This window comes from Fukomys damarensis, unplaced genomic scaffold (genome assembly GCF_012274545.1).
Source record: "Fukomys damarensis isolate Sample0158 unplaced genomic scaffold, DMR_v1.0_HiC HiC_scaffold_13, whole genome shotgun sequence".
Taxonomy (NCBI): Eukaryota; Metazoa; Chordata; class Mammalia; order Rodentia; family Bathyergidae; genus Fukomys; species Fukomys damarensis.
Window position 1 is genome coordinate 13,428,084 of NW_022900925.1, and position 21,930 is coordinate 13,450,013.

Below are 21,930 nucleotides of genomic sequence, written 5' to 3' on the forward strand. Positions count from 1 at the left end.
TGACTTTTTTTTGAGACAGGGTCTCACTATGTAGTTTAGACTACCCTGGAACTCACTGTGTAGCCCAGGTTGGTCTTGAACTCACAGCGATCCTCCTGCCTCAGCCTCCCAAGTGCTGGGATTACAGGCGTGCTCCACCACGCCCGGCTATTACCTTCTTAATTTGAACTACATGGCATAAAATACCTATCCCCAAAGAGATGAACAAAGCCTAAATCACAAATTTCTAGAATGATGGAACAGAGGAAGCCACAAAGTTTTGTTACCTATCATTTCCCTACCCATCAGTTAAATTCGTTACTTACTTCATCAGGGAGCTCAAGGATAGTACTATTTTTTGACTGAAATGTGATTTCAAAAGTGATCACCAAGGTTGCATTTAATGGCTTCCTGTGGAGGACAAGAGTCTGATTATTGCTGAGAAATGGAACATGACAAGATCTAAATCAATCTTCTGGATTTCACATGGGGCCATTTCTTTAGCAGCAAGAATAGGAAATGCTGTATGCTCAGCCCTGAGGGGTGAAGAGGTGGAAGAATCCTTGCTCTTTAGGCATTTTCTGACTTTACTAAGAGATTAGATTATCCATTCAGGTAAGGGGGTGGGAACATGAGAAGGCAGTACACAGACTGAGTGACTAATGAGGCAGCTGGAGGTGGAGAGGTCCTTAGAGAGGATCAAGTCTGAGCAGGTCTTGGCGTGAAGGTCAGAATCTGACTAAAGGAGATGAGGGCCTTCTGGGTGTAGCCCATAGGGCCTCACATTTGGGCTTAGAAGCTTGAGATAATTCGGAGGATACCAGGAAGCCACTCAAGGGTTCTGGAGAGGGAAGAGTTGAGGCAAGAGGACTTGGACAATTGACAAGGTGTGGCTGTGCAGAGATGGCAGGGGCTGGGAATGGAATGGCTTCTCTGCAGCTGGGGCTAGTGCCAATGCTCTTTCTACAGTTAGTTCTATAGCTACAAGGCAAGCGGTACATTTGGAATATGAACAGACAGCACTGGGGTCAGCCCTGACAGCTGTAAGGCCCATATGAGTGGGGCTGAAGATAGAACGGTGCCTGTGAACTTACCCAAGGGTGATGCTGACGTTGGCTGAGCTGCCATTTTCCAGCTTTACAACAGGAAGAACAGTGAGGCTGACAGTCGACTCTGGAAGGACCCAAGTCAATGACATGAGTCATCAGATCAGGGAGCTCAGACCATGAGGAGAAATGTGCATAAAACCTCTAAAATCTGAACTCTTAAATTCTGACTCTCTGGTAATCCTACTTTCTAGGTGAAGACAGGGAGGGGTTCAAGGCTCCTGAGGGGATGGGATACCTGGGCTTCATTTATGCTCCTTCCTCATGTGAGACAGAGACAGAGGGTGACACAGGTCAGAGCAGGAAACACTGGAGCTTCCTCCTCCCCCTCCACTGACAGGTTTCAAGGTCTTCAAGTTACCCAGAGCGAGTTTGAGAACCTTGGAACCCAAAAATGACCAAAGGAATTCAAGCCACCATCTAGAAATGTAAACACGGACTGAAATCACTTCTTCAGATGGACAAGACAGGAGACTCTGTTCATGGGGACAAAATGGTGAGTGAAGAACTGGTCCAGCACCTTCTGTCTTCTCAGAGCTATATGGAGTGCTCCCACATTTGTAAAGAGCCTCTTGGCTTCCCTTATTGATCTAGCTCAACCCATGGGTGGATCCCTAGTATATCCTTCCTGAGGCTGAGCATATGCAGGGGACTAGAGGAGAATAATGAAGAATGCCATTGTTTCACCATCAAGAATTTCCTCTTGGCATTAAGGTGTTAACTCAGGATAAGGTAGCTAAAAAGGCCTCCAGGAAGGATGAGGAAGTGGGTTTGGTTGGGTCTTAGAAAACTGTCTTGGCGGGGGATTGGCTAGGGCAACAATGGCGAACCGTTTTAGAACTTTCAATGATAACAGCCCACTGCAGCATGGGTGCCATAGGTCAGCCACCACTGGGCTAGATTATATATAGCTCAGTGGTAGAGCACATGAGTAACAAGCACAGGGCCCTGTGTTCCTGTGTTCAATCCCCAGGAGGTGGGGGAGCGCAGGGGAGCGGGGAGGAGACGACTATCATCTTGGGAGGTAAAGTACCCCAGAGCACCTTAGTCCCAGAACATAACCAAGCTACCTCTTTGAGCTTTTCCTGTATTCTTTGGGGACCTCCTCATACTCCCCACTCAAATCCACTCCCAGCTGTACTCAAAGCCCTGTGCTACATCTGCTCGTCTTGTCTTCCCTGCCTCACCACCCTAAAGGTCACAATCATGAATCTAGACTGGGATGGGAGAGGGGACCTATGTGGGGGAGCAGGTGCTCAACTTTAACAATGAGGATGGTCCTAAAGTAAAGGTTTAGTAGTAAAGATTCCAGGCAGGGCCCAGGTGTCCTCTGCTCAGACCCCTGGAAGGCAGAAGACAAAGAACTAAGAGCTGCGATTCTGGATTCTTAGGTTGGCAGGGAACTTCAGTCACCTAATCAACCTCCAATGTTGATTCCCTTTCTCAGTCTTCCTACCTGGACACCTCCAGGGCCCTCAGCCAGCTGGAGACCTGTATTCTAGGGGCCAGCACTGCCACCTGGAGCCTCTCAGATCACATATGAGCTGCCCTCTTTGTCCTAGCCTGACAAGTGTGAATGTAGATGGAGGTTGTCCCGAGTCTGCAATTCCCTGGACTGAGACTTCCATTGTCCATAGTTTATGGTCCCTTCTCGAGTGGCTGGGTCCCTCAGAGCAGCATATCCCCACCCTGGCCCTTGCAGAGGCCTAGCTGCTCAGAATGGGCCAGGTCTTCTTTTAACTGGAGGCAGCTTTGGCCACTCTGCCCCTTGTTTTTTATGCTCACCATTCAGATATCAATTGGAGGGTTTGTGCTGCTGGGCTTGCCCAGCTGGGATGGTGCAGGACTTCCTGTCCCTGCCTGTTAAGTTTTACTAGAGCTCAGACCCACACCTGATAAGGAAGTCCCAGAATAAACCACTGCTCAGGTCCAGGGACAATGAAGGTGATGTCAGGCAGCCACTCAAACCTCTGGGTCCCTAGGTTCTGTTAGGACAGTGGTCAGGTTGTTTAGATCTCCTGCAGTCAGTGGATGTTAAAGGAGAAGGGTGGAACTCTCAAGCACCAGATTAGAGGCTGTTTCCCCCTCACTCAGCACCACAGAAGACAGTAGTGCGAAGCAGCTGACATACTGGGCTCTGAAGTCACACAGTTCCATACTAGCTTTAACGTTTCCTAGCTGTGTGGCCACTGAGTGAAGTATTTAACCTCCTTAAGCTTACATTTCTTCACCTGTAAAATGGGGGAAATAAGAACTGTCTCACGGGGTCATTGGGAAGATTTGTGACACTGTGTTTGTGACATGTTTTCCACGTGGTCTGAGTGCTGAATCATTGTTGGTTACGGTTTTTATCATCCAAAATAATTACAAATTTAACTGTAGGACATTTTTGGCCCAAGATAGGAGGGAGTTTAGGAGTTCACATCATATCCTGAGAAAGCACATATTAAAGTTCACTCTGGGGTGGTAGCCTCTGTAAACCATATCAGAATTACCAAATGAGTTATGGTGAGACCAGCCCAAGTTTCCTTTAATGGGAGTTTTGTTTTTTTTAAAAACTAATATTCACTGATATCTTCCCCACTCTGTACCCACCCCATGCTACACTCTGCTATGTTCTTAATTTCCATTTTGTAATGGGGAGTAGGTAATTTTATTCCCATTTTAGACACAAGGAAAATGAAATTTCTAGGAAACTGAAATTTTCTTGTTCACATAGCTCAAAAATGGTGGATGCAGGATTCAAACCCAGGCTGGTCTAGTCCAAAGCCCAAGTTCTTCCTATCAGGTAGCACTGCCTTATATTTCCCCCAAAGTCAGAGACAAAAATCTTTAAGGCCAATCATGTCATTCAGTATCCTTAATGATCATTTCCCAGAGCAAAGAGAAGACAGCCACATCTGAATGTTAGAAAGCCAGCCACTTGATTTTATGGTAGCTTCCGCTAATCTTTCATAATGGAATTCAAGAAAGGAGGCATTTATAAAAGGGAGTGGAGATCCTATGTAAGTCCCAGCTTTGTTACTTTCTAGCTCTGTGAATTTGGGGAAGCCTGGGCCTCAATTTCCCCTCCACACTTGACTAGAGTTGTATCAGCTGTATTTTTTTTTGTTGGTGGTGGTGGTGTTCTTTGGGTAAGTCATTAGCATTACTAAAGAAGCTTTAATATGTTTGCCTATGTATGTGTACACAAGCTTGTGCATACAACTGTCTCTTGCACACATATTCAGGGCTTATTTCCAGAGAGCAGGGCCCAGCAGGGGAGAGTGAGACTCTGGCATCCCTACTGAGAAACACTGGGCCCCATGGGCAGAAGGAACTTTCCTCTCTCAGAACTTGCTTAACCATAGGTGTGACTACAAAGTAACATGACTGATATTTAACAGACCTGGAAGAGCTGATCAGATGCCTACTGTTTTCTCGGAGATTCAAGAGGCCAGATAATCAAAATGGTGCAGCCAGACTATGTATGACTCTTGGAAAATGTGTGCAGGATTTGTATTGCTTGTACCAGGTTCATTTGAACTCTTCAGTCGGAGATTTTAAGATGTATTTGTTTTTTTAGTAACAGTTAAGCTAATAATAAAACTATTGTAATGGGCGTGGCAACCCAGAGTGCCAAACAAAGCTCTTTGTAGAAGAAATTCCAGAAATATTTTGGGTAGTGGGAGAATTGCTGGATGACTCAGGACATGAAGGGGCCCTCCTGCAAGAATATGCAAACCTTGTGTTTTGGGTGCCTCCCCAACATCCCTGCTGGGGTGTGGCACCGTTCCTCTGCCCGCCTCTAAAGTAGGTTTTTTTCTCTTACAAGGTGATGCCAGGTGATCCTCAGGATCTGTACTTGGCAGAACTGGTACAACAAGGTGGCTACCTCATCAACTTCCCAAGTGTCTCCTAGGACCCACAGCTCTTTTGGTGACTTCTATAGGGCAGAAACATAAGCCATTCTTTACAGATATTATCTTGGCTTGCTGGTGCTCCAAAGTTTGACTTGGAGGACAAGTTAAACAATATGATACTAAGAACCAACTGTTGACTTTGGTGATATGGAAAAATTTACAGGGACCCCAGGGCAGAGAAGGCCATTTGTGGGATCATCAAGCTCTTTGTAAAGCTCCTGGAACCCAGACTTGGGTCTGGTCCACGACCCCTGGTTGAGGAGCAGAGCAGGCACACATGTGGCCTAGACAGTACTGAAACTTGGATTACTCACTCTAACAGCCACAATTTCCTTCTTTACGAAGTTGAGGATCCATTTTAAAACTTACCACATCTCTCTATGAGCTTCAGAGGAAAAAGGATAAACATAAGCAGCCAATTTCTTATCATGTTCCCTGATTTCTCAGAACTAGGAGAAAAAACAAACAGCAAGAGAACTTCATGTTAAGGCTGAATCAGCTCAGCTCCAGGTAGACAGTGTGCCACCTGGAACCATGGCAATTGGAAAGCTCATAAAGAACTTTCACTTCACAGGTTTTGGGGGGGGATTTATCTTTCTTTGATACATGGGGAAACTGGTGGCTTAGAGCAGCTCAGCAGGTTGTGTAAAGCCAGTCTGAGGAAGTGAACACAGACTTGAATTTTTCCCTCTTCAACTGCTTCTTGCAACCTACTTAACAGAAAGAATGAAGTTTTACTGGCTTAGGGATCTGTTTTCCCCCAAACTAGCTCTTCTCTTAAGTCACAAAAACATGTGGAAAGAGAAACTCAATCACTTGGTCAGCAAAAGTCCCCCAGCCCCAAAGGCTGAGGCACCCCGGAGGAAAGACTCTAGGGAAGATAGAAAGATGCTGACAGATAAGTTGATTAAAATGCTTCAAAACATCAGCTTGATGATCATACACAACTAGTGGACTGTGAAACCTACAGTATCAAAATAGCATCTCAGATAGTGGATTCTGTCTGGTGTGGCCTTCTTCCAATATAAGAGCTATCTTCCAGGCCTCATTCAGATGTCCAGTTTCAAGAGCCTCTCTCATCCCCATAGTCCCCTTCTGGTGTGAATCTGGAGTGAGAGATCTTTTGTGGCAGCTCTCCCCTGACTACACAGGTATCTGTGTTAGCCCTGTCCTCTGTCCCACCCCTGGGAACTTCCTGGAGAGATAACACAGATTTGGATAGGGGTGTGTGCTCTGGAGACAAACTATACAGGTTCAAATCTGGGTTTCCCCATTTATTAGTTGTGTGACTTTTTAAATGTTACCTCCTCAATTTCCTTATGGGGAAACAGGGATGGTAGTAACTACCTCATAAATGAGATGAAATGGAAAATGTGCATTCCTAAAAGGGCTAAATTAAAATATTACAATAGTCTACTTTTTTTGGGGGGGGTACCGGGGATTTAATTCGGGTCCTTGAGCTTGCAAGGCAGGCCACTGAACAGCTGAGCTAAATCCCCGGCACAATAGTATACTCTTTTAAGTGAAATAAATCGGACACACATGTTTAAAAACTGCTTGTTTCTCTGGTGTGAGAAACGGAAAGTATAAATAAGGACCAGAATGTATAAAAGACATGAGGAAACGGAAAGAAAATATTCAAAGAAGGGGAAAGAAGGGACAAGAAAAAAAAAGGAAACAAAGCCTTTAAGGAGAGGAAGAGGGCTTCAAGGGAGGTCTGCGATAGGGAAAAAAAGAAGACATATCATGTAGAGGTTCAAATTTCCTATGAAGAATGTTACTATGTATATCTAAAATGTACCAATAAAATAAAAATTACAATGGTCTTAGCCCTCAAACCATTATACATAAGCAATAAAGGCTATAATACATAAGCAAATACAACTTATCACCAGCATTAAAATCTCGAGAAGGGTTGATGTGACTAAAAAAGTTGAAGAAATACTATATGGTACAATGTGATTACTAGTGGTGCCAAAGGCACTTCGCAAGCTCTCACAAAGCATATTTTCCTCAATCTTATTGAAAAGGCAGGGTCCAGGTGTTCACCCCTCCTTGTCTGATAACCCCAGAGGGCGATGGCACCTCTTTTCCTGCCTAGTGCCCCCTCGGAGCCCAGCATCGGATAAGTCAACAGTAACTCCAAGAATGGTCCTCTCAGAGAATAGCCTCCCTCAAGCAATCCGCGTGCTCCCCAGTTAGATTTAGGCGGCAACTGGGCAGGAGGCGGGAAGGGAATCGAACTACACGGGAATAAAGCCTCCCACACCACCCTGACAACCCCGTGACTGCCTCCGCGCAGCCCTCTCCGGGCGCTTCAAACCGGAGGCTGTCCAGTGGTAGGAGATGAAACCCAAGCGCGGCGGAGGGGACCCGCAACCGTGGCAGGTTGCCCACCCTATATGCCGAGCCAGCCTCTGGGCCTCAAAGAGGTCTGCCTGGGAAACGCGGAGAGCTGCCCAGGGCTTGCCGGCTCTCACCTGAGATCTTCCCAGGATCCGGGGACCGACCACACGAGACGCAGCAATCTCGCGCCAGATACCGATTCGGAGTGTACCTGGTTTCCCCGGGCTGGGTTGACTTTGTGTGAGGGCGGGCCAGCTGTCACCTGACTCGAGTCACCTGACTCGCAGAGGCCCGATCTCTGCGCGAGGTACTCTGGCAGTTGTAGTTTTCTCGAGTCTTAACCAGAACGAGCTGGGCAGTGTTGGGGGAACGGCAGAGAGGCACAGACGCCTTGACAGGGATGGGAGTTCCAGGATGAAGGAAAATCAAACCTTTCCTAGGGTCACAAAGGCTCTAGGAGCCTTTGTAGCTTCTGTCCCTTCGGTGAGCGAGAAACAGACTGGGCTCTACTGTCCGCGAACCTCTGGGCTAAAGGGCGGGGTCTCTAGATCCCGCCTTCTGGCTCCTCTTTACCTATCGCTGGGGCTCGCCGTGAGGGGTGCGTAGGAGTCCGCTTTCCTCAGCCAATGGGAAGACGAGAGGCCGCCATATTGTGTGGTAAAAGTGTGGCACTCAAAACCGAGTGTAGCCACTTCCTTCCCAGAAGAGTGCGCTGCGCGTGCGGCCGGTAGCTGATCTGAGACCTGCTGTGGTTGCTGCTGATCATGGCTGTGCAGTCTGTCACTCTTGGCATCGACCTGGGCACCACTTCCGTGAAGGCAGCCTTGCTGGAGTCCGCACCCGGCCAGCCATCCGGGTTCGTGGTACTGGCGAGCTGCGCCCGCCCCTCGCGAGCAGATGCCGAGAGCAATGCAGCGGTGCCCCAGGTGAGGCAGTGCGCTGGAGTCGCCACCTGCAGGAGCCTCCAGCCAAACCCCTTCCCCAAAGAGGCATCCTGCAGAAGCAAATTATTCTTGTTAAAGGAATCTCTCTTGATTGTTCCTGCCAGCCTGACCTCTGCTTTCCCCCACCTCCAGAGGCCTTGTTGCCTGAAGCTCTGCCTAATCTGCTGGCAAAGTCTCTCTTCTCCTTGGCCTCAGGGGGTCCAGGCCCACACGCTGGATCCCTGTGCTCTCTGCTCTCCACTTTCTGAACCCTGAGCTTGCAGGAGTCGCTGGCCAGTGAGTTTGGAGGAGCCACAGGCCTTCCTATCTCTCTTGTCATTCACTGCACCTCACATCTAACCTGTGCCCACAGGTTCAAAAATCAGTTTGTTTCCCAGTTCAAAGTCTGGGTTTTACTCCAGAAATCAGATACAGTAGCAGACCGAACTGGCTTTTATTTCACAGACTGTAAGGTCCAAGCAGCTCAAAACACCTGGTCAGTAAAAGTCTCCAGTCCCAAAGGCTGAGACACTTGGGAAGACATCAGAACAGAAAGACACCGAGAGATAAATCAAGTAAAATGTTTTAAAAAAATAATCAAGTTGATAATTATACACTACAACTAATGGCTTGTGAAAGCTACAAGGTACAGGGACAGAGAATTTCAGGACAAGAGTTCCTTTTGGGAGATGTGGTAAGCTCTGAAAGGGTCAGGCAGTTCTCAACTGGATCCCATTAATTTCCTGAAAAGGGTAGCTTTATGTTCAGCTAGTTGGCAGTGGAAATTAATATCAGGGAACCTGCGTAACCTCTGACTTGCTCTCTGAATTTAAATGGGTGACCTCTTAGGCTCTTTTTAGCCACAACCTTGATTTTCTGAGCCAAACCCTACCCCCAGGAGCTTTGTTTTTCATAAGCTCTTGCCACATGTCAGATCTCATTTCTTTAGGGTTCAGAATCCAGTTTGCTAAGAAGCATTTCAGAAGATAAAGATTTAGGAGCACTTTGCAAATTTTCCTAGAGGCTTTCAAAATTAGTTTGGGGCAGGCAGCATATTTTAGAATAATTATTTCACATCATAGACAGAAATGGAGGCACAGTTGGCTCTGAGCCTGTGGGGTTGGTCAGCAGAGCTTGGATTATAGGACTGTGGGTCTTGGCAGTGACTTTTTCTCTTGAAATAGGGTCACTTTTTCGTGGTGCTGGGGATCTGCGTATTATTGAACTAGTCAAGTGCTCTATGCCCAGTGCAGGGACACTTTTTTTTTTTTTTTTTTTTTTGTGGAACTAGGGAACAAACTCAGGACCTGGAGATTGAGAGACAGGCGCAGTGCCACTGAGTTAAATCCCTGGCCCAGGGACACTTCTTGAAAACTACTTTTTCCTCCATGACTTTTAGCATTCAGCGGGCTGCTTTCTGATTACAGGGACACCCAGCGTGCCACACCTGCCCAATAAAAGGCAGTAATTACCCTCACCTCCTGATCATCCTCCACACATATGTTATGCTTGGGGACAAGTATTAGTGTGACTCATCAACCTTGGCATTGGGCTGTGTAATTCTTTGTTATAGGGGACTGACCTACACCCTCATCATACTGGCCCTGAAAACTGGAATTGACTGCCAACACTAACTCCTCGTCCGTACTCCTATCTGGCCTGTTTCCCTCCTTTATTGTCTCTACCCACACAACCTGCCCACCTGGGGCCCATTTTAAACAGGTTTCTCTGTGCTGGGGTGATGCACCGTCTGATGGCCTTATGGGGACTGTAAACCAGCACAATACAAACTATAAATGTCAGCCATGACTGTAATTTTTCAGCAGCCATTTAAGAGAAGCAAAAGGAATAGGGTAAAATTCATTTCAATTGAATATTTTGTTCAATACATATAGCATTATAATTTTGATGTATAATCAATATAAATTTATTAATAGGATACTGTACATTCTCTTATCTATCTTATCTCTGAAATCTTGCGTGATTTTCCATTTACATCTCAATCCACACTAGCTGTGGGTGACTAATGACTGCTGTATTGTTTGTACAATGTGGATTTAAGCAGATAGTGCTTCCTTCTTCCCCTTTTTGTTTGTTTGGTTTTTAATTTGCTCTTTGGGGGTCATGCGGAGCCCTGTTCCTCCTCTGTGCCCCTCTGTCTTCCATTGCCTTGTTGGTTTGCCTGGTGCCTCTCCCACATATAAAGGATCCTTGTTAGGCTCTGGAGCTGCCCCTTCAGGAAAATAACTGAGTTCCCTCTCCACTCTTTCCCTTCCTTGCCTTCCTTCTTTGTTCCTTTGTTCTTTCTTGTTAGGAGCCAAGAACTGCCCTAAACAAGGCCAGCAGGTTTATTCCAAGGAGTGGAGGGAATCAAGGAGTCTCTTAGTCTTTGAATGATTTCTCAAAACCATATGCTTTTTCAGTTCCTCAAAGAATGTACATTTAGTGAGAGCTGATCCACTCTGGCTTCCTCTTTTCTGAATGTTCCATGGATCCTTCCAGTTGTTAAATAATGAGTTTATTTAGTGCCTTGAGATGATTGTTTTTTATGCCATAAACACTATATTTTGGGTGAAACAAAATATTCAATTTTTGAAATTCAGGACCCTAGTTCTGATTTAAGCTTTTAAATTTAACTTGTAAAGTTTATTCTATTAAGTAATATTAAAAAAGAAATAAAGGGGGTTTGGTTCAGTGGTTCCACTGCCTGCCTTGCAAATGCAAGGGCCCGAGTTCGATCCCCGTTACCAAAAAAAAAAAAAAGAAAGAAAGAAATCTAACAAAAAAGCCCAAAACAAGATTTGAAAAGCCTTACATTTTAACCATCATTTGTGAGGGCCTTTGAATAATGCTTAATTCCAATTTGGCTAATTAAATACCGCATTTTATTTTTATTTATTGAAATTTTAAAAATAATGCAGTGGGGAATTAAACCAAGTAGTGTTCAGTCACAGAGCTGCATACCCTCTCCCCTTAGTTTATTTGCTTGAGACAGGGTCTTACTGTGTAGTTAGGCTGGCCTTGTGATCAGTCCTCCTGCCTCCACCTCTAGCGTGCCTGGCTCTCCTTAGTCATTTTAAGCTGCAGTTATACACTTAATCTGTTTTTAGGCTTAAGAACTGCAGTTTGTTGAACAATTCAAATTCAGAAACTAGCAGGAGGTATAGTTCAGTGGTAAAACGTGCTGGGTTCGATTCCTGCCATCAACTCTGCCCCCCCAACCAAAACTGAAACCAAACACACAACAACAACAACAACAACAAAAATAACTCAGAAACTACAAAAATAAAAGGACTTTATTGGAGGTTTTAGGACTTAAAATTTGGGACACTCAAGTTTAGCTAGCTTTGAATCAGTGTTCCAGAGAAGGTGGGGAAGTGGGAATTGTATTTATTTATTTTTCCCATTAAGTTTATTGGTACATTTAAAGCAAACAATACAGTTACATTTATCATTGGGATCTTGTACCTTTACTGATAGGTTTTCCTTCTTATTTTTTCCCATACCTCTGTCCTCCCTTCACCCCTTTCACCCTTCCCTATTTACAAAGACTTTGTTTCCATTTTTTCTTTTTTTCACATTTTTTCTTTTTCCTTATTTCCTTTTGAGATGTGGGAATTCATGTATTTATTATTCTTTTCTCTAAGTGGGAATTTAAATGGGCAAACTTTACAAAGCAGTAAAGGGAATTTCTATCAAAAAGAATGAAGGAGGCTATGTGACTGATAGAAGATAATGAAAGTAAATATTTGTAAAAATTCATAAAACAAAAGTTTGATAAATCACTCAATAGGCATCTTGAGTTTCTTGGTACAATATGGTTATGTGTTCTAGAGTCTACAGTGGAAGGGAAACAGGTTAAATAAATCATGGACAAGTCTGCTTCCTGATGGCCTCCTGCAATTGTGAAAAGCTCATTCAGTGTTCATGTCATCATGATTTTTAAAATTTTCATAGGTTGTCTGACTTAAATATTTTCAGAGTACTTGAGTAATTTTTAGAAATTCAATGTATACCCGAGAAAAGCTTCAGTATTCTTACGTGTTTCAAATCCTCTTATAAATGTTGTAGAGATTTGAATGTATAATCACAAATTTATATCTGTTGTTCATTTTCACAGTTTAAATTGCAGTAACAAAGGCAGCCTCGGCCAAATTCTCTTAAACATACAAATTTACTTAAAATGCTGAGTACGCCAAGATTCCTTAAGCACAAATATTAATAGAATAGGTATGATTCTTTTAAACATATATAGATATTTAATTCTTGATCTGTCCACTTGAAATTTACTTATTCATCAAAACAAGTATGTCAACTGGATTGGTTTCCCAAGTGAATATTTTGTGGTGACTTTTTTTTTTTTTTTTAGTTTTTTAAGATTTAGAGGGTTGGATTTTGCCTATTGCCTCTACATCTTCCAGCCTCTTCTTCCCTGCTGCATTCCTCAGTCCCTCTCCCCCAAAATGTATCTGTTCTTTTAGTTCATATTGCTCAGCCCTTGCATTCTCTGGCCCTATTTGGGGAGGTAATCTCTGATCCCCAACAAAGGAAAGATGCTGTCAGAAAAGGGCCAAGCACTCTAGGATGAACCCTAGTATTCTGGGCACCTTCTGGAATGGGATAGAACTGTGGGATCCTAGTATGGTCTCTAACAGGGTTTAATCATTAAAGGACAAAGGAGTCACAGAACTTAGATTTCTTAGGTTTATATCCCATCATGGCCTACTGTTGGAATGCAGTCTCATTCCCACCCATCTGGACATACTGCTTGGAGTTAGCATTACTTCAGATTAAGATATCAAAATGTATTTTTCCCACCTAACTCCACAGACCCAATTTGAACTTGTTATTCTTGTCTCTTAGATTTAGGGCCACTTTAGTTTTGCAGGTGTTAATAATAATATGATATTACATTAAATCTGCTTTATCTTCTCCCCTCTTCTCAAGCTGGGGATCGATCCAGGGCCTCAGGTATGCTAAGCTTGGGGTCTGCCACACAGCTACAACCCTAATCTATCTTTTTAAAAAATCAAATAACATCAGCTTTATTTATTTTTTATTAGTTTGTTTTCTTAAGGGATGGAGTTTCTCTATGTAGTCCGGCACGTCTGATCTCAAATGATCCCCTTGCTTCAGGCTCCAGAGTAGTCGCTAGTGCAGGCATGAGGGACAAAAGCTAGCTCTGACTTTGCCTTTCAAGGTTATTCTGCCGAGGGAAATTATCAAGGAGGGAGGAAGTCAGAAGAAAAGTCTCCTTAGAAAAGATGGTCCTGATGTTTTTTGCAGTCTTTTCCTCCAACCCTGATACTATCAGTCTCTCTTTGTGTGGCTGATGCCCCTTGTTCAGTTAATGTTCTGAAAAGAACTCTGTTGATAATATTTTGTCTTTCTAATACTCTTGGGGCTCCCGTTACCTCTAGGAAGAATGCCTCATCTTGGGGCCTTCGTCCTTTAGGCCTTTCTGGTGGCATCTTCCCTATGTTGCAGTTCAGAGAATGGTAGCCTTCAAATATGGTAAGTTTTTGGTATGCTGAAAATTTTACTCTAAAGGAATCAATTATTACAAGGCCTTTAAAAAGTAGATTCAGAGGCAGAGTCCCTTAACTTGTCTCGATTCCCCTATCTAAGCACATGAAGAGGCTGTCTCTGGAATTACTTTCTGTGTGTTAAGACTCAACTGTAAGTTGAATGTGTGCCTGTAGTCCCAGCTGCTTGGGAGGCTGAGGCAGGAGGATCAATTGAACCTATGAATTTGGGCTCTGCTTAGGCAGCACAGGGAGACTTTACCTCTTAAGAAAACAACAACAACAACAGCGACAATGATGATGATGACCCAGACTACAAATGGAACAGAAATGCCCTCCATTCCGCACTTTAAATCTTATTTTCAGTCTTAGAGAAGACAAAGGAATGTAGCCACATTTGGACAGGTTACTGGTACAAGGTAAAGTTTATCCCTTGGGCTCATTCACATTATAAAGAGAATCATTTTACAAGCTAAGTTCTGTCTCCCTTAATTATTACTGAAGATTCTCAAAGTTAACCACATTCTCACTCACTCCTGCCATTTAGAAGCAGCATTGGAATTATATTGGATCCATGGGTACCCACATTCCTATGACGTTCCTCCTTCCTGTGATGTGTTTCCTTTTTGCGCATTAATAAATCGGTATGCTTTTATTTATCTGTGGTCAATTCATAGCAGTGAACTGGAAATGGAGGGGAAGGGAGAGGCATTTCCCTTTGTCTCTGTACCTGCAAGCCTCCTCCCTGCTACACCGTACAGTCCCCCTACTCCTGTGCCTTCTGAAAAAGACCCCTCTCCATTTCCCCGATTAATGCCAAGGAGCAGGAGTTCGGCCTTCCCACGGGGGAGAACTGGGCCTGGGCCACATGCTGAACCTCATCTGCCACAGTGCCTCTTCTGTGAAGGCAGGGAGTGGGCCCTTGCTGGAGGTGGCAGCGAACTCTCAGGCCCACATCTTGCCTCTGAGGCCATGCAGCGGGTTTTGGGAAGCAACTGCAACGGATTGAGCTGGCAGCTTTCCCCCAGGAAATCCCTTGAGTCCTTTTCCTCTGCATGTTTGTCTGCTCCTGCCCAACATATCCTGTTCTGTTTCCAGGGGCGGGAGCAGAGTGTGAGTAGGATCATCCAAGCCCTAAACGAGTGCCTCGCTGCCCTTCCCCAGCAGCAGCTCCAGAAAGTCGGGGCCATTGGAGTGTCAGGACAGATGCATGGCGTCCTGTTGTGGAAAACAGGTCAAGGTATGCTGGGTCGGGGAGACAGTCTCACGCTGCTGCAGGTCACTTATCATGTGAGAAGAGGGCTGCAAAAGACTGTCCAAGCCTTACCAGCTCGTCATACCATGGGAAGAATGTCTGGTTCCTCAGAAGGAAATGACTGGTGCTGCCCCTCATCCATATTTTGTGCACATTTTGTGATGAAGTAAACTACTCACAGTTCATCAGTGCTTTCTCTCTGAACAGGCAGGGGAAGAGCTCTCTGATTCCTCTGTAGAGTGGATTTTTTCTTTCTTCTTTCCTTCCTTCCTCCCTCCCTCCCTCCCTTCCCTTCCCTCTCCTCTCTTCTCCTCTCTCCTCCCCTCCTCTCCCCTCCCCTTCCCTTCTCCCTCCCTCTCTCTCTCTTTCTTTTCTTTTGTTTTTTTGAGACAGGCTGTCACTATGTAGCCCAGGCTGGCCTTGAATATATATGCAGTGATCCTCCTGCCTCACCCTCCTAGGTGCCGGGATTGCAGGCTTGGAGTGGATTTTCTAAAGCTTTGTCTTTATTTGTGTCAGTGTCTCAGAACATTAGTGCTAACAACCACGGGATTAGCTATAACTCTACAAATGCCGAGACACAGAGGCAATTCTTTGCAATTTGGGCAGAGTTGCTTTTGTCCTCTTGTGATTTTTCTGTCCTTTCTAAGGGCATAATGGAATATCCTTTTGGTCATAATGTGTTCAGTTCTTCAGAGTTGGTGCCCTGTTTTTGTCCTTTATACAATGATCGTGCTGTTTTTGATTTTTCAGTTCCAGGGAGTGTCCTTTAGAAGGGCTCAGTTGCAGGTGTGCTGCAGTGTGGAGGAGGGTGGTGACTTGTTCTGTCTGTTTGGCCCCAAGGAGGAGACCAAGCCAGGTGAACAACAGCAGGCGCCTCGCATGCCAGGTGCAGGGCTAAGGGTGTTACCTGCATGACCTCATCGTCTTTCCCAACAACCTTAGGATGAAGGTGACTGTCACCATTGTGCACACGAGGAGCAGGAGTTCAGAGTTTCAGTAATACACTCAGGGTCATATGGCAGCAAGAGGCGACACCAGCATTTGAACCTGGGTTGGCCTGTCTGACTTCACATACTACTGGAGGGCACAAGGACTCATTGAAGAGAGGAACCTCCTAATGGACTGTCCAAGGGTTAGGGTTAGGCTCTTCTAGGAAGTCATGAGGTGCCTGTTATACTAGGCAATAGCATTTTAAAAAATTATAAAATATTTTATATAGAGACATAAAATAGGGAAAATGGTATTATGAACCAATGTGTATCCATTACTTGGCTTCTACAAAATCAGCATCTGAGTGCTGATTTCTTTTTTTTTTTTAAGTTGAGTTTATTGGTACATTTTAGGTAAACAGTACAGTTATATTCATTATTGGGATCTTGTACCTCTACGTGACAGGTCTTGGTTCTCATTTTTTCCCCTTGTCCCTGCCCTCCCTTCACCCCCTCCTCCCCTCCCCATTTACAAACACTTTATTTCCATCTTTTCATTTTCTCACATTTTTTTCTTTTCCCTTATTACCCTTACCCTACCCTTCCCACCTTCCCTACACCTTTAGCCCTTTTCTTTCCATTTCACAATGTCAGTTATCTCATTAGGATCTTCTGTATTATTGCAGATTATTCACACCAGAGAAACTATTCAGTATTTACACATGTGTGACTTATTTATTTCACTTAGGAGTATATCCTCAACATGTATCCATTTTCCTATGAATGAATCGAATTTCTCATTCTTTATGGCTAATATTCCATTTTATAGAAAAACCACATCTTCTTTATCCAGTTTCCAACTGATGGGCAAATGGGTTGTTTCCAAGATTTAGCTGTCACGAATTGTGCCGCTATAAACATGGGTGCACATATATCACTGTGATATGATTCTTTGAATTCTTTTGGAAAGATACCCAGCAGTGGGATGGCTGGGTCAAATGGAACCTCCAGTCCCAGCTCTTTGAGGTATCTCCATATTGATTTCCATCATGGTTGCACCAGTCTGCACTCCCACCAACAATGGAGAAGGGTTCCTTTCTCTCCACAACCCCGCCAACATTTGTTATTGTGTGATTTCTTGATAGCAGCCATTCGTTGTGGGGTGAGGTGAAATCTCAGTGTTGTTTTCATCTGCATCTCTCGAATGACCAGTGATGTGGAACATTTTTTCATATATTTACTTGCTGCTTTTACTTCTTCATCTGAGAAATGTCTGTTCATTTCAGATGCCTATTTTTGAATTGGGTCTTTATATTTGGGGGGGGCTGGTTGTTTTGAGTTCTTTATATATTCTAGATAATATTTCTTTGTCTGAGGAGCAGCTGGTAAAGATTTTTTCCCACATTGTAGTCTGTCTCTTAATTCTATTGATGGTTTCTTTTGCAGTGCAGAAGCTTTTTAATAAGATGAGATCCCAGTTATTGATTCTTTCTGCTAGTTTCCGTGCTACTGAGGATTTGTTCGTAAAGTCTTTTCCTATGACAATGTCTTCAAGAGTTCCGCCTAACTTATCTTCCAGCAAGTTTAGTGTTTTTGTTTTAATATTTAGATCTTTCATCCACTTGGATTTTAATTTAGTGCATGGTGAAAGATAAGGGTCTAGTTTTAATCTTTGGCAGGTTGAAATCCAGTTTTTCTAACACCATTTATTAAAGAAGCTATCTTTCTTCCACTGAGGATGGTCAGCTCTGATTTCTTTCTTTCTTTCTTTCTTTTTATTTGATTGAGGTCTTACTATGTGGTCTAGGGTGGGCTTGAACTGATGGGCCAAATTGATCCTTTTGCCCTAGCCTCTTGAGTAACTGGGATTACAAGCGTGTATCACTGTACCTGGCTGAGTACTTGTGCTTTAAGTGGAAGATGGATGGCTACTTCAGGGAGATTTTTCAGGGAGATGTGGTTAAGAAAGAGGATAGAACGTTGAATTCACTTCTTTCTGCCTGGAGTGTCAGAGACTCAGAGTCCCCTGGGCCCAGTGAGTGGTGACCTGACTCTCAGCGTGGCTGGTGTTTAGTGATGTGTAATTTGATCATGCCCAACACGGGGTGATAACTGTGGAAGCCAATACAGGTTTTTTCCCCTCTTCCTTCCCTATCTGCTTGTCAGGCCAGCCTAGACACCGGCAGCTGTTTGGCTCCAAGCAATAGCAGGAGTGGAATGCTGATTAGGGCATTGGTGCTGACCTCTCAGTGGGAGTCTAGGTTGTAAAAGCTTTTTAAACTCCTTAATTGTGCATTAATGAGAATAAATGTTCTTTTAATACTAAAACCCTTCCCAAAAAGGACAGCAGAGATCTAATGATTGTGGTCTGGTCATACGCCTTCCTTTCTGTCTTTCTGCACCAACCACACAAACCATCAGCCACATTGGTGGAAAGAGCTGCTTAATATTTCATTGAGCCAGCTCCATACCTTCTTGTTTTGTTTTCCGTTTCTGGGAAGGAGGAAGGCCACTGTTTGCTGATGATGATTCCTTCTGAGTGAAGTTGAGTGAAATCAGATTTGGGACAAAATCATGGTTTTTTAAATGGTGGCCTTAATTTAGTTTGGCTTCACTACCTACAACACATAAGGCCCCGTGCTGGGCCCTGAGGGAGAAATAGCAATGAGTGGCAAAGCCTCTACCTTCAAGAACATGGCCAACACAGGCAGGCACCTATAATTGAGCAGAGAGCTAAGTGCTTCAGTGAGCGTACAGGCAGGCAGGTTGGACAAGAGGGAGTGATTTGTATTTTCTGAAAGGCCTGTGGTTACTCCTGTTTTCAGATTCCATTTTCAGGCTCAGTAAAAGCAAGAGAGAGAAGAGATTATAAAGCAAAGCTGAAAGGCAGCAGCAGATTGGAAGAAAATATTTGACAGTATAGAGAGACAAAAGACAGACATCCGTATGAATAAAGAAGCAATAACAAAGAAAGGACAAATGGGCAAAGAATCCCAACAGACAGTTCCTAGAAGAGGAAATACAATGGCTCATAAATATGAGGAGATGTTCAGTGTCATTAGTAATTAGGGAAGGGCAGATGAGAACAACAATGAGAAATCATTTTCCACCACAGACTGTAAGAAATCCGAGTTTGGGCATGTCAGGGGCCAAACAGGGCAGGGAAAGGTTTAACTGCTGCTGCTGCTGCTGCTGGTGTAAATCAGTACGGCTGGAGGGAAGTTTGGCAGGGCCTATGACAGATAAGGTAGCTGCTATGACTCTATGAGTCCTACCTGGAAGCTGACCATGCAAAGTGCTGGAAAACATGTGCAGGAGGACACATCAGCATGGTTCTTCACTGCATCCTTCCTTAGTAGTAAAAATGTGACCTTCTTCTGAAGGGGTCTCATTAAATAAATGCTGGCAGGCCCATGCTATGGAATGGTGTGCAATACATTCAAGTGTATTGATATACAAAGAACTCAAGACCATGTTTTTGGACAGCAGTGAGTATAGTATAAGACTATTAAAAAATAGACTAACCCCCCTGTGCCCAAGTTAATTGAACAAAACAAAATGTGTCAGTGTAAAAACTTTGGATAGATACCTGCACATACCAGCTGATAGGACAGGAGCTGTGACTCTGGTGGAGGGTGGACAAGCAGGGCCTCTGCTTTGTCTATAATACTATTTGTAGATTTTGTATTGGGAATGCATCCATTTATCACTTATGTCATTAAAAAATTTTAAATGCATCGATTCTTTATTAAAAAAAAGAAAGGTAGAAGATATTCATTGGGTTAGGTCCTGGAACAGACTGCTTAGATGTGAATCCTGATTCTAACACTTAATAACTGTGTGAACTTGGGCACATTTTTAAAACTTCATGCTTTGTTTTGCTCATGTGTCTTTTCTTTAGCTTATATGGGGATAATTATCACATTGCCTCAGTGTTATATAGATTAAATCAATCAGGGGCCTGGGGAATTAGCTCATTGGTGCTGCCTCTGTCTCACAAGTGCAAGGTCACAAGTTCAATCCTCATACCATCAAAAAAAAATCACTCAGTATTTTTAAATTCTTCAAACAATACCTGGCACATCATGTGTACTGTATTTTTGTTTCATAATAAAATGACAGTTTGAAAAATTGGATCAAAAGAGTTTTAGAAATAGACAAAGAGTTTGAAAAAAAGCTAGAGATTCAGCTTTAGGGCTGGGATAAATATCTCAGCAATAGATTTAGACAGAAATGAAGCTGTGGGATAGATTACACCCAGGAGGAATCCCTCCATTCCCTTCTACCTGCTTCGGCCCATCCTCTGCCCCAGGTGAAATTTAACATGATGCCAAGCCAATGTTGTAGGTGCCCTGTCCCTAAAGCTTTTATCTGAAATTTTCCTCCCTGCTCTGCTAGGTATGGCCAGGGATACTAGCCAGAGATTTCTTTACAAGGTCCCTCAGAGCATTTGTCCCCACTCTTCTGTCTACTGCAGCATGTGTCCCCAGCTATTCTTAAGGGTCACGTTCCTACTGAGTTCAGGTCCCTCCTTACATGACACCTCAGAGAGGACTGACTTCATGACCGTCTCAACATCCATGGTCACTCTCTTCTGCCTTAGCCTGTTGCACATTTCTTCAGAGTAACTAAAAGTACCTGGTCCTATACATTTGCTCGCTTATGTTCTGTGTCATTTATAGCACACAAGCTTCACGTGGGCAGTGACTTTCTCTTGTTCATTGCTGTATGCTCAGAGACAAGAAGCAGTGCCCGATATACATTACTCAATACATGAATCATACAGCCATAGATGGTCATGTTGAAGAATGGATGATGCTTCATGGCCTGAAACTAAGTGGAGAGGGGCAGATAAGTCCCTTTCTTTGGATCTTGGTGAACAGATTTGTAGAAAAATACAATGGCCTTGGTATCCAATCTAGGCTCCGATGTTGGGCACAGCTTTTTTTTTCTTTTGTGGTATTTTCCCTGCCTGGCTCATGGTAGGCACTCCATTCAGCAGGTTTGGGGTGTCCTCAGTTGCTATTAACTTACTTTGGACTTCAACTTAGTGTTAACTTTCTTTCCCTATTTTGCTACAGTGGTTGTATTTATGCTGCATGATGGTGTTGGGAAACATCCTGAGAGGAGGAGAGGAGAAAGCAAAAGGTATATAGAAGAGGTACATTGTCTTTCTCAAAGGCTGCTGGAAAAGTCTGGGACTATGGACAGTTTAAAGCTGTTGGTCAGCTTTCCATTGCTATAACAAATACCCATGATAATGATAAGTTTATGGGGAAAAGTTCTGTTTTCCATTCCACAATCGATTGTTTTGGGCCTGTGGCACCACACTATGGTGGGGACATGTGGTGGAGCAAAATAAGCTGTTCTTCCTTTATGTGTACATATCAGGAGTTTTGTCCCAGCAACAGAAAAGTTGATGAATACAGCTTTATCTATGAATACATATATGTTAAATCGTTTAATACATGCAGCTTTCTACACAGCACATGATACCACACCATAACTGTAACTCTTCCCTACTAGGCCAAGAGTAAAGTGGCTGGGCCACTAGGATCCAGGGTAACAGAGCTCTAAGTGCTTTCTGCTTCTGGACTTCTAGACACAGTTTTCACCAAGATGATGAGCTAGCGTGACTGCCGTCTTTTTGCCTCTAAGTTAAGTTTGAGAGAAATCTTAAGAGGGGAAAAAAGCATAAAGAGAAGGGGAGAATACCATGGGGAGCCCTGGGGTGACAGGGCTCCTTTCCGCTGGAGTGCATGGGTTTGGATCTTGGCAAGAGACAGCCAACACTGCTGGTGGGAAGAGAGCCAGGAGGGGAACTACTGTTTCCTCTGTTTCCCTATGGTCACGGGTCTCCATTCCTTCAGGAACTCAGTGTCTCCTGGGATAAAATCAAGGCAGCCTGGAAGAGCAGTTGTCCCCCTCCTTTTTTTTTTTTTTTTTTTTTTTTTTTTTTTTT

At 43.9% G+C, this 21,930-nt stretch overlaps 2 protein-coding genes across 6 annotated transcripts in view; one reads left to right on the top strand and one right to left on the bottom strand.

Annotated features, from left to right (window-relative positions):
• Nucleotides 1-7,946, bottom strand: part of Ctns (cystinosin, lysosomal cystine transporter) — a 19,066-nt gene extending 11,120 nt beyond the window's left edge. For 2 of the 3 annotated variants that reach the window (XM_010611379.3, XM_010611378.3), the window contains exons 1-4: nucleotides 7,468-7,946; nucleotides 5,357-5,436; nucleotides 1,074-1,152; nucleotides 306-390 (exon numbers count right to left, since the gene is read on the bottom strand). In XM_010611379.3, coding sequence (XP_010609681.1) covers nucleotides 306-390; nucleotides 1,074-1,152; nucleotides 5,357-5,417 — 225 coding nt within the window. In that variant the 5' untranslated portion in view covers nucleotides 5,418-5,436; nucleotides 7,468-7,946. Of the gene's footprint in view, nucleotides 1-305; nucleotides 391-1,073; nucleotides 1,153-5,356; nucleotides 5,437-7,467 lie in introns of those variants that run through there. The other variant, XM_033762846.1, reaches the window with a different exon arrangement.
• Nucleotides 7,947-7,999: 53 nt separating this feature from the next.
• Shpk (sedoheptulokinase) overlaps nucleotides 8,000-21,930 on the top strand; it is a 30,828-nt gene continuing 16,897 nt past the window's right edge. The window contains exons 1-2 of one of the 3 annotated variants that reach the window (XM_010611376.3): nucleotides 8,000-8,259; nucleotides 21,050-21,116. In XM_010611376.3, the coding sequence (XP_010609678.1) occupies nucleotides 8,098-8,259; nucleotides 21,050-21,116 (229 nt within the window). In that variant the 5' untranslated portion in view covers nucleotides 8,000-8,097. Of the gene's footprint in view, nucleotides 8,260-14,879; nucleotides 15,022-21,049; nucleotides 21,117-21,930 lie in introns of those variants that run through there. The other 2 variants (XM_010611375.3, XM_010611377.3) reach the window with 2 other exon arrangements.